At 39.0% G+C, this 13,215-nt stretch overlaps 1 protein-coding gene across 2 annotated transcripts in view; it reads left to right on the top strand.

The window, feature by feature from the left end:
• The window catches only part of BCAR3 (BCAR3 adaptor protein, NSP family member), a 117,000-nt gene extending 106,904 nt beyond the window's left edge, over window positions 1-10,096 (top strand). For both annotated transcript variants that reach the window (XM_060025829.1, XM_060025838.1), the window contains 2 exons: window positions 5,301-5,513; window positions 8,852-10,096. In XM_060025829.1, coding sequence (XP_059881812.1) covers window positions 5,301-5,513; window positions 8,852-9,030 — 392 coding nt within the window. In that variant the 3' untranslated portion in view covers window positions 9,031-10,096. The remainder of the gene's footprint in view (window positions 1-5,300; window positions 5,514-8,851) is intronic.
• Window positions 10,097-13,215: the final 3,119 nt, after the last annotated feature.

Raw genomic sequence — 13,215 nt, 5'->3', positions numbered from 1 at the left:
TGAGCACAGGATCAGGACAAGGGGGTCTGGTGGCAGCTCTGGCAGTGTCATATCTGTTCTGGTTTGATTGAAGCATTTAGCAGGGCATATTATGAGGCTCTCAGTTATGTGCAGGACTGTTGATGGGTCACCAAGGCTTTTATCAGATGACAGCATCGCTTTGTAGGTCTGCAGTTGCTAAAACAAGACATAGGCTACTAGTTACCTTATTTTGTGCTTAACTTTATAAATTGAGGTGTAATTTACATAACATTATATTAGCTTCAGGTGTACAACGTAATGATTTCATATTTGTATATGTTGCAAAATGATCACAATAAGACCAGTTAATATCTGTTACCATACATGGTTACAAAACGTTTTTTTTCTTCTGATGAGAACTTTCAAGATCCACTCTGCTAGCTACTTTCAAATATGCAATACAGTATTATTAACTATAGTCACCATGCTGTACATTACATCCCCCAGGACTTATTCACTTTATAACTGGAAATTTGTACCTTTTGATCCCCTTCATCCATTTCACTTCTCCCCCTACCCCAACTCAGGCAACCACCAATCTGTTCTCTATATCCATGAGCTCAAAGGGTGTTTTTGTTTTTTTTAGGTATCACATGTAAGTGAGCTCATATGGTATTTATCTTTTTCTGTCTGACTTATTTCACTTAACATAATGCCCTCAAGTTGCATTCATGTTGTTACAAATGGCAGGATTCATTATTTTTTAATGGCTGAATAATATTCCATTGTGTATATATGTATGTGTGTGTGTGTATACACACATGCATCTTCTTTTTTTACTGAAGTTATAATTGATTTACAATGTTGTGTTAGATTCTGATGTACAGCAAAATAATTCAGTTATACATATATATGTATCATTTTTCATATTCTTTTTCATTATAGGTTATTACAAGATATTGAATGTAGTTCCCTATGCTATAAAATAGGATGTTATTTATCTATTTTAGATATAGTATTTTTTTTATAAATTTATTTATTTTTTGGCTGTGTTGGGTATTCATTGTTGCACTCAGGCTTTCCCTAGTTGTGGTGAGCAGGGCTACTCTTGCTTGCGGTGCATGGGCTTCTCCTTGCGGTGGCTTCTCTTGTTGTGGAGCACAGGCTTCAGTAGTTGTGGCATGTGGGCTCAGTAGTTGTGGCTCATGGGCTCTAGAGCGCTGGCTCAGTAGTTGCGCACGGGCTTAGTTGCTCTGTGGCACGTAGGATCTTCCTGGACCAGGGTTCAAACCCGTGTCCCCTGCACTGGAAGGCGAATTCTTAACCACTGCACCACCAGGGAAGTCCCTATATATAGTACTTTGTATCTGCTAATTCCAAACTCCTCACTTATCCCTCCCCTTCTTTCCCCTTTGGTAAACATAGATTTGTTTTCTATTACTGTGAGTCTGTTTCCATTCCGTAAATAAGTTCATTTGTATCATTTTTTTTAGACTCCACACATAAGTAATATCATATATTTGTCTTTGACACACTTCACTTATGAAGTATGGTAATCTCTATGTCCATCCATATTGCTGCAGATGGCATTATTTCATTCGTTTTTATGGCTAATATTCCATTGTGTGTGTGTGTGTGTGTGTGTGTGTGTGTGTGTATACCACATCTTCTTTATCTACTTATCTGTCGATGGACATTTAGGTTGCTTCCATATCTTGGCTGTTGTAAATAGTGCTGCTGTGACCACTGGGGTACATGTATCTTTTCGAATTAGAGTTTTCTCTGGATATATGCCCAGGAGTGGGATTGCTGGATCATATGGCAACTCTATTTTTAGTTTTTTAAGGAACCTCCATACTGTTCTCCATAGTGGTTGCACTAATTTTCATTTCCTCCAACCATGTAGAAGGGCTCCCTTTTCTCAACACCCTCTCCAGCACTTATTATATGTGACTTTTTGATGACGGCCATTCTGACCAGTGTGAGGTGATACCTCATTGTAGTTTTGATTTACATTTCTCTGATAATTAGCAATGTTGAGCATCTTTTCATGTGCCTATTGGCCATCTGTATGTCTTCTTTGGAGAAATGTCTATTTAGGTCTTCTGCCCATTTTTTGATTGGGTTGTTTGTTTTTCTGTTATTGAGTTGTATGAGCTGTTTGTATATTTTAGAAATTAAGCCCTGTTGGTTGCAGTGTCTGCAAATATTTTCTCCCAGTCTGTTGGTTGCCTTTTCATTTTGTTTATGGATTCCTTTGCTGTGCAAAAGTTTATAAGTTTGATTAGGTCCCATTTGTTTATTTTTGCTTTTATTTCTATTGCCTTGGGAGACTAAGAAAACATTGCTATGATTTATACCAGAGAATGTTTTGCCTATTTTCTCTTCTCAGAGTTTTATGGTGTCATGTCTTATATTTAGGTCTTTAAGTCATTTTGAGTTTTTGTGTATGCTGTGAGGGAATGTTCTAAGTTCATTGATTTGCATGTAGCTGTCCAGCTTTCCCACCACTTGCTGAAGAGACTGTCTTATCTCCATTGTATATTCTTGCCTCCATTGTCAAAGATTAATTGACCATAGATGTGTGCGTTTATTTCTGGGCTCTGTATTCTGTTCCATTGATCCATATGTCTGTTTCCATTACCATGCTGTTCTGATTAATGTAGCTTTGTAGTATTGTCCGAAGTCTGGGAGGATTATGCCTCCAGCTTTGTTCTTTTTCTTCAGGATTGCTGTGGCAATTCTGGGTCTTTTGTGACTCCATATAAATTTTACAATTATTTATTCTAGTTCTGTGAAAAATGTCATAGGTAATTTGATAGGGATCACATTAAATCTGTAGATTGCTTTGGGTAGTATGGCCATTTTAACAATATTAATTCTTCCAGTCCAAGAGCATGAGTCCACATCTTCTTTATCCATTCGTCCATTGATGGACATTTAGGTTGGTTCCATGTCTTGGCTTTTACAAATAATGCTTCAGTGAATGGGGCAGGGAGGTGGTGCATGTATCTTTTCAAATTAGTGTTTTTGTTTTATTCAGGTAAATACCCAGAGGTGAAATTGCTGAATCATATGACAGCTCTATTTTTAACTTTTTGAGGAACCTCCATTTTCCATAGTGGCTGCACCAATTTACATCCCCACCAACAGTGCCCAAGGGTTCCCTTTTCTCTGCATCCTTGCTAAAACTTGTTATTTGTCTTTTTTATAACAGCCATTCTAACAGATGTGAGATGATATCTCATTGTGATTTTGATTTGCACTTCCCTGATGTAGCTGTCCAGTATTCCCAACACCACTTATTGGAGAGACTGTCCTTTCCTCAGTGTATATTCTTGGCTACTTTGTCACAAATTGACCATATGTGTGTGGTTTTGTTTCAGGGCTCCCTATTCTGTTCCATTGATATATGTGTCCGTTTTTATGCCAATACCATGCTGTTTTACTATAGCTTTGTAATGTAGTGTGAAATCAGGGAATGTCATGCTTCTAGCTTTGTTCTTTCTCAAGATTGTTTTGGCTCCTTGGCATCTTTTATGGTTCCACATAAATTTTAGGATTGTGTTTGTTCTATTTCTGTGAAAAATGCCGTTGGAATTTTATAAGGATTGCACTGAATCTATAGATTGCTTTGGGTAGTATGGACATTTTAACAATATGAATTCTTCCACTCCGGGAGCACAATATCTTTCCATTTATTTGTGTCGTCTTCAATTTCTTTCATCAATGTCTTACAGTTTTCAGTGTACAGGTCTTTCATCTCTTTGGTTAAATTTATTCCTAGGTATTTTGATCTTTTTGATGTAATTGTAAATGGAATTATTTTCTTAATATCTTTCTCATAGTTTGTTATTAGCATATGGAAATGCAACAGGTTTTTGTATACTTTGTATCCTGCAACTTTACTGAATTCGTTTATTCTAACAGTTTTTTGGTGGAGTCTTTAGGGTTTTCTATATATAATAGGTCATCTGCAAATAGTAATAGTTATACGTCTTCCTTTCCAGTTTGGATGGTTTTCTTTCTTTTTCTTCCCTAATTACTCTGGCTAGGACTTCCAATACTATGTTGAATAGAAGTGGTGAATAGTCATCCTTTTTTTCCTGATCTTAGAGGGGAAGTTTTTAGCTCTTCATCATTGAGTATGATGTTAGCTGTGGGCTTGTTATATATGGCCTTTATTATGTTGTTGTACATTCCCTTTATTCCCACTTTGTTGAGTTTTTATCATAAATGGATGTTGAATTTTGTTAAAAATAATTTGATCATCTTAGTAGATGCAGAAAAATCATTTACCTTTCTTTTATTAATGTGGTATATCATAATGATTTGTGAATGTTGAGCCATGCTTGCATCCCTGGAATAAATCCCACTTGATCAATGTATTTGATCCTTTCAATGTACTGAATTCAGTTTGCAAATATTTTGTTCAGGATTTGTGGATCTGTGTTCGTCACAGATATTGGCCTGTAATTTTCTTATCTTGTGGCATTACAAAGGTTACAGTCCAATAGGACCCATGGGCATAATAAGCCCCATTGGCCATCAGAGCTAGGCAATTTAGAGGTGTCCTCTGGAGGCAGCTGGAGATATTGGAATGCCGGACAAGGGTATGAGCTACTTTCTGGGATATACGAGTTAGGTGGAGCAAGGCAGAGGGAGAGCACAAAGATTGCGTCATCCATTAACCTCCATTGCTGAGAGAGCCTCATAGGTCCCAGTTGTTTGCCAAACCAGAAGCCTGCCTCTCGGGCTAAAGCTTTAAGATTAGCAAATGAGCCTCATTTGCATAATGTCCAGGCACCTCTCAATTGGCTGCCTCTGCACTGAGCCTTGGGGCAGGTGAGTCCAAGCTTGCAAGCCCTTTAAGACCTGTTTCTCAGATGATTATAGCCTTGTGGGTCTTGCAGACATGAGTACTGTTGGTTTTCAAAGTTAGATGTTTTGGGGGCTTATCTTTCAGGTGCTGGTCTTAAAAGCTGGGGTACCCCATGTGGGGTTCAAGCCCTTTGCTCCTCAGGGAGAAGCACCAGGTTTTGAGTTCCCTCCCGATTGTGGGTCACTGTGCCAGGGGTGGGGTTTATAGAGAGATAGTCTCCCAGCCTCTCTTACCTGCTCTGATGTCGACCTTCTCTCATTTATGCATTCGGACAGTTATTCAGACAGTTTTTAGTTTTTTTCCAGAGGCAGTTGCTCCATATTTAGCCACAGATTCAGTGTGTCCACAGAAGGAGGTGAGCCCAGGACACTCCTAAGTTGCCATCTTCAACTGGAGCTCTTTGTGCTTAACTTGGAAAGAAAGCATGACGTGGAAAACTTTACCCCTTGTTTTTCAGAGTCTACGTGTGTTCCCCCAAACAATATATCAGTCCCACTGCTGATGCCTCTTGTGACCTTAATGGAGCGCGAGGCTGTCACTTTTGAAGGAACTGACATGTGGGAAAAAAACGACGAAAGCTGTGAGATTATGCTGAACCATTTGGCAACAGCCCGACTCATGGCAGAAGCTGCAGACAGCTACCGGATGAATGCTGAGAGGATCCTGGCAGGTAAGAGCTGGTTTCGGTAAGCTGTCTACTCTGCACAGTAATTGGAATGAAGGAATGAAAAAGCATGGGTGCTCTCAATAAGAAAGAGACCAAGTAGGAAAGATTAAGGCATGGGAATTCCATTTCCTGTATGGTTGATCACTACTTACTTAGTTCCTGTCTTAGGGATCCTACTTCTCCCTTGCTTTTACGTATTCTCTCTCTTGTGCCAGTGGTATAAACGGAGAGAAAGGATCAAGAAAGAATTTGTCAGCTTGTTTACCATTAGTACCTCTGATAATCACTATTAGAAAAGGTGATGGGCCAACATGAGGAGTTGGGAGTTCTATCTGACTTATCTGTATTCCTATTTCTTCCCAGACACACTGGCAAGTGAGCTCCCCTGCTCTTGGCATCAGAGGGTCCAACATAAGCAAAGGCAGAGAGAGCTTGGAGAAAAGTATGAACCACAAGTACTTGGCTTTGTATTAGTGTAAAGTGTGTCTTAAGGAGTGGCCAGCTAGGTTAAAGAAGAAGGTGGATACAGGTGGGAAGGCCTTCCATGTAGGACTGTGGCTGAGGAAGAGCCAGTGAAGGGTTTTAAACATGGGAGGATGTTATCACATGGTCAGATTTGTTTTCAGTCTGCCATCTTTGTGGAGGAAGGCAGGAAGACTGAAGCTTGCAGGCAAAAAGACCATTTAGGAAGCAAGTACAAGAATAAGGGCTTTACCAACACAGTTATCAGGGGTGACTATTTTCTCTTCCTCACTGTATAATTTTTTTTTTTTTTGCGGTACGCGGTCCTCTCACTGTTGTGGCCTCTCCCGTTGCGGAGCACAGGCTCCGGACGCGCAGGCTCAGTGGCCATGGCTCACGGGCCTAGCCGCTCTGTGGCACGTGGGATCTTCCCGGGCTGGGGCACGAACCCATGTCCCCTGCATCGGCAGGCGGACTCTCAACCACTGTGCCACGAGGGAAGCCCCTCACTGTATAATTTTTAACAGTCTTCAAGGGCCCACAGTTTGATCCACAAGGTTAAGAACTATATGGGGCAGAAGAGGCCTATTATTTCAACCTGAAACAAAGTTGTTAATTCAGAACAGAATTTGGGACCGAACAATTTGCACTGTGTCTGCTGTAGGTATAAGCACTACATACCTGTTTCTTTTCTTTTCCTCAGAAAGTTCTTCAGGGTTGGCAGTGTAGGACTCAAACCATAAAAGCCTGTAATTCAACTCACCAGATACTGGAATACCTGCTTATACAAAACCAATAAGTATATTACATTAGATGTTGCCTAAGCCAATAATATTAGGGTGGATTTTGAGAAAAGTATGCTCTAAGCTGTTCTACAGAAAATCACCTTAAAGGCATCTGATGGTATTTCTCAGTTGATCCTGCTACTGGTTTTCATAGCAAGTTCTCATTGCTAGAAGTGACTGTGAGCCCAGTAAGGGCAGAGATTTGCTCACCAACATATCCCAGCACTCAGCCCAGGGTAGGGGCTCAAAGCATATTAACTGAATGAGTGGAAGTTGTCATCTGGCCTCTGGCTGGTTATCTGCCAAAGATATTTTGGCATCACATGGATGAATGGAATAGAAGCCTTCTATAATCCTCTCCGTCACGAAGATACTATGATCTAGATGATGAAAATGTATTTAATGACAGAGCCAACTACTCCAGCAGTAATCAAGGATGAGAAACATATGCCTGCATGACGCTTTGGCTAGAGGTTTCCCCTGCTCTAATAGAGTTGACTGAGCATCCTTGGCCGTAAGTAGAGCAGATCTTCTTTTACAGAAGAGAAAAGAGAGTTGAGAAACAGGCCCACACATGTGACTGTAGATTGTTTTCTGACAACAGTGTCAAGGTAATTCACTGCATAAAGTAATCTTTCAACAAATGGTGCTGGAACTACTGATTATCATATACAAAAAAAGAATCTCAATCTTTACGTCACAGCATACACTCAAAATGTAACAGCTAAAGTGTAAAGCTTCTATAAGAAAACATAGGAGAAATTCCTTGTGTCCTTGGGTTAGGCAAAATTTCTTAAGATACAAAAAGCATGAACCATAAAAGAAAACTGATAAATCAAAATTTTACATTTTGCTCTTTAAAAGTCACCATTAAGGAAGTGAAAAGGCACACCACAGACTAGAAGAAAATATTTGGCAAACATACATCAGATAAAGGACTTATATCTAGAATCTAAAGAAATCTTACAACTCAAGGAGAAGAGAAACAAGATTTGAATCAACAAAAGATTTGAATAGACACTACACCAGAGTGGATATACAGTGACAATAAACTACATGGAAAAATGTTCAAAGCATTAGTTATTACGGAAATGTAAATGTAAACCACAGTGAGATGCCACCACGAGCTATCTAGAATGACAATACCAAGAGTTGACAGCTGGACTCTTCACATGTTACTGATGAGAATATAAAATGGTAAAGTCATTTTGGAAAAGAGTTTGATGGTTTCTTTAAAAGTAAACATATATTTACCATGTGACCCAGTAATTCCACTTCCAGAGAAATGAAAACAAATGTCCACTCAAAGACTTAATCACAAATGTTCACATTATTCGTAATAGCCAGAAACTGGAAACAATCCAAATGTCTTATCAGTTGGTAAACAATATGTGGTATGTTATGTCCACATAACTGAATACTACTCAGCAATAAAAAGGAATGAATTATTGATAACTACAACAATATGGAATAATCTTAACATCATGCTGAGTGAAAGAAGCCAAAGTGAAAGAAGCTTGACATTAAAAAAAGTCCATGTTATATAATCCCATTTATATCAAATTTCTACAAAAGGCAAAGCAACAGTGATGGAAAGCAGATTAGTGGTTGGCTGTGGTGTGGGGTAGGTACAGGGATTGACTGCAAAGAGGTACTAGGGGATTTTCTACGGTGATTGATGGAATTGTTCTAAAGTGGTGGTGATGGTTGTGCAACTGTATAAACCGCAGCTAAAATGGGTGAATCATGACAAGTAAATAATACAATAAAGCTGTTAAAAAAAAAAAAGGTACTTTGAACACTCCTTCTCACAGCACTACGGCCCATGGTGGCTTGTGCACACGAATTTTATTCACGTCTTAGTGAGTTTACTTGTTATTCTTTCTCTGAAGGTGCTCAGGTCCTGGGGAGAGGGGGGGCTCTGCCCACCTTTATATAGAGTAGATCCTATATTTTTTTTCCTTGGGGGCATTTTTTGAAAGTTCTGAGAGATGTTCATTTTGCTCCTACTTTAAAACAAGCAAGTTTTCAGTCTATTTTCAACACTGTTTCAAGCAGAACTGAAGTAAGTTTTTTTGGTTTTGTTTTTACTAGGTTTTCAACCAGATGAAGAAATGAGTGAACTCTTCAAGACTGAATTCCAAATGAGATTGCTATGGGGCAGCAAAGGTGCACAAGTCAATCAGACAGAGAGATATGAGAAATTCAACCAGATTTTAACTGCCCTCTCACGTAAATTGGAACCTCCTCCTATAAAGCAGGCAGAGCTTTGATAACTAACTCTCCAGAGAACCTTAGGATATAATTTCAAGCTTATCCAGTTTCTTCTTTGAGAAAGCTTATCATTTGATAAAGTAAAGTAATAATGTGCAAATCTGACAATATACAAGCTTTTAGTATCCACAGGATATTAAACATGTAAATTGCACAGAGCACACTTATTTATGAATTGTTTAAAATTACTACTGATTTTAAAATGAATGATAATTTATTAAGGTAACTATTGCTAATGCTGATCAACAAATTTAAGTGAAGACCCAGCTACATTGGCTGGTTGCTTTCTATTACCGAGGTATTTGACCATTTTAGTTTTAATAATTCCATGTCAGATAAGTGTAAATAGAAGAGTTTAAAAGCATGAAACATTTCAGAAGGTATCAGTTGTATGATATTCTTTAACTAAATATGAAAAATGTAAATAGTCATATGAAAATATATCTTTTTGTGAAACAGCTGTATCCAGTCTCTTTAATATTAAACAATTCATTGTAGTACAATAATTCTACCTCCTACCTTCCTGGGGCACCCTCTTCCCGTGCCACTACATCCTGATTGATGATAGTAAACCAAAATCAATGAGAGCGGTATGGAAATTTTAAGGTTTCTGGCTTAGGGGACAGAGGTGAATACAAGGTAGAGCTGGCTCCAGAAGACCTAGGTTCCAACAACAGCTGTGGTGCTTGCTAGCAGTTGGACTTTTGTCAAGTTAACCTCCTCAAGTCAAGTCCCGTGTGCAGCACAGCGCCTGGTACAAAGTGAGCACCAGATGTTAGTATATTTCATGACATTATTTCACATATTTCAAAATAATTACCTTTTCCTCTAGCTGATAAGTATGAGTTTTCCAGATTTGTTTTCTAGGTTTTTTGACTTCCCAAAGGGGATACTTTCTAGTTTATCAGTATCCACCCCAATTTTTTCTATTGTAGAAAATTTGGAATACAAGACTTTAAAATATAAAATATTAAACTTCTATCACTCTGCCACCAACTGTCACTTATCAATCAATTTGCTTTTTCTATTCTAAATAATTTGGGGACCATAGAGAATAGTATTATATCCCACTTTTCTCAAATAAGTTGCAAAAATTTCACCATGACTGACAGCCTTTGAAAAAATGACTGGTTCCAGAAGTTACACTATAATTTAACCATCACCCTATTATTGGTCATCTTGAATATGCCTGCCAGAACTAAGTACAAGCCTCTCATTGTGGTCTATTTAATAAAATGGAAATATTAGTTTCAAATCCTGGACTATTTCCATTAATGGGGCCTAGAATCATGAAGCCCTTCTCCCAGTTTTTAAAAGCCATCATTTTTTATTTCCTGAAAAATCCAAAGCACACTTCTACTTCTGGCAATATGGTGGTTCAGATGCTCTTAGAAAACCCTCTCACTATAACTAAATTTTCAAAAACATACCTTTTAATGCACTATTAAGCTTGATAGAATGAACTGGAAATCCCCAAGGAAAAATCCTCTCCTCCCCACCTCACCCATCAAAAGGAACAGCAAAAATTTAAATCAACTCTGTAAGAGGAACTTAAAAACCTGGGTGGCCCTAGAGGCAAATACTGACATCAACTCAGCGATTGGGAGACAGTGTCCTAGCGGAGCTGCACATGAAATGCCTCCATTAAGTAGGGATCCTTAAAGGGTCCCTGTTAATAGGCTGGAAAAGAAATCCATCTGCCAGCAAAGAGAGGTTACCCAGGGAACAGCTACAAGAAGAAAAATAATGATAATGGTCTTTGGTGAGGATTTGTAACTACAAGTCTGTTCTCAAATAGGTCTGGAGTAAAATTCACAAAATTTACAAAACTCAAAACCAAGAAATTGATTTACAGTGGTAACAAACATATACATATACACATACATATATACATATATATATATATATACACACACACACACATATGTGTATATACATATATATATAAAAGACATAAGCAGGGCCTTCCTGGTGCTCAGTGGTTAAGAATCCGCCTGCCGATGCAGGGGACACAGGTTCAAGCCCTGGTCCGGGAAGATCCCACATGCCGCGGAGCAACTAAGCCCATGCGCCACAACTACTGAGCCTGTGCTCTAGAGCCCGTGAGCCACAACTACTGAAGTCTGTGCGCCTAGAGCCCGTGCTGTGCAACAGAAGCCACTGCAATGAGAAGCCCGCGCGCTGCAACGAAGAGGAGCCCCCACTCGCCACAAGCAGAGAAAACCCGTGCACAGCAACAAAGACCCAACAGAGCCAAAAATAAATTTATTTTTTTAAAAAAGCAAAATTAGGGCTTCCCTGGTGGCGCAGTGGTTGGGAGTCCGCCTGCCGATGCAGGGGACACGGGTTCGTGACCCGGTCCGGGAGGATCCCACATGCCGCGGAGCAGCTGGGCCCGTGAGCCATGGCCGCTGGGCCTGCGCGTCCGGAGCCTGTGCTCCGCGGTGGGAGAGGCCACAGCAGTTAGAGGCCCGCGTACCACAAAAAAAAAAAAAAAAAAAAATTAAAAAAAACCACACAAGCAGAAGCAGTGCCATGAAAAATAAAATGCTGAGGAAAAAAAGATTTAGAACCCCAACACCTTCAGATGCTGGAATTACCATATTTTGAATGCAAAGCACTCATATATGGATGTGTATAAAGAAAACATGAACTCAAACAGGAAATGAGTATTAAAAATCAGAGTTTAAGAGAAACTAAATATACGCTTTAGAAATGTATAATAATGAAATCAAAAATCCAATGGATGCTAATAATAAACAGAAGATTAGATCCAACTGAAGCTTTAAATGAACACAAAGACATACCTGAAGACCATGCCCAGAATACAGCAGAGATAAGAACAGGAAAAACAGAAGAGAAAGATTAAAAGAGTTACATGATTTGAAATAGAAGGACCCAATGCATCTCAGCAGAGCTCAAGAAGGAAAGGGAGGTGGGGAGGAAGGAATTCATCCAGAAGAAAGGTCTGAGATTTAAGAAGGATTGGTGAGCAGAGAAACTGCTAAACTTAGAGGTGTATCCAGACAAACACTAAAAATAGTATCTACTATGTGATGTTAAAAAGTCGATTAAAACAGCACAAACCAGGAGGGGGGTGATCAGTTACTAGAGTTCTGATAAAGTGTTATTCTTTTAGTCAGTAGAAGGATTAAGATACTGATTAGCTTTAAGTAAGTATGCAAAATATCAAGGTTAAATACTACAAGAACAGAAATTACAAAGTTTCAAACTAGTAGAGGAAAAAAATGGAGAATACAAACAAAAAATATGAGACATCGAAAAGTGACATGAATAGCAGCACAAAGATGGCAGAAATAAGTCCGAACTCATCCACAGTCATTATAAATGTAACAGACTGAACCCTCCAGTTAAAAGTCAGAGATGACCAACTAAATTTAAAACAAAACCACCTGGACTTCCCTGGTGGTGCAGTGGTTCAGAATCCACCTGCCAATGCAGGGGACGTGGGTTCGAGGCCTGGTCCGGGAAGATCCCACATGCCATGGAGCAATACAGCCTGTGTGCCACAACTACTGAGCCTGCGCTCCACAGCCCACGAGCTACAACTACTGAGCCCACGAACCACAACTACTGAAGCCTGTGTGCCTAGAGCCTGCGCTCCACAACAAAGAGAAGCCACTGCAATGAGAAGCACGCGCACCACAACGAAGAGTAGCCCCCGCTCGCCGCAACTAGAGAAAGCCCCCGTGCAGCAACGATGACCCAACACAGCCAAAAATAAAATAATTTTTAAAAAATCTTATACTATTTACAAGAGGCGTAAAGCATAAAAATACATAGAAACTGAAAATTCTTTTAAAAAGGTCAGGATAATTATGAGAGAGGGAACGGTATAATTTGTGAGAGGGATGTGGTGGGTTTCTGAGGTGCTGGTAATGCTTTATTGCCTGACTCAAAAGTTATTGACTTTCTAATAACTTAAGCTGTACATTTATGTTTTATACATTTTCTGAATATTTTATAATAACACGTTAAAACATTTTTAAAAATATGTGATACCTAGGCATATTTGTAACAAAATATGAACTTGGTGAAAATTTTTTTTAACTTTATTCTAAAAAATCTGAAAACCACTGAAAAGTAGTAAACAAAGGAACCATGCTCATAAACTAGAATATTCAGTATTAAAAGATATTAGTTCTTAAAACGATCTATAAGCT

This window comes from Delphinus delphis, chromosome 1, assembly GCF_949987515.2.
Source record: "Delphinus delphis chromosome 1, mDelDel1.2, whole genome shotgun sequence".
Lineage (NCBI taxonomy): Eukaryota > Metazoa > Chordata > Mammalia > Artiodactyla > Delphinidae > Delphinus > Delphinus delphis.
This window is presented reverse-complemented; position numbering and strand designations above follow the sequence as displayed.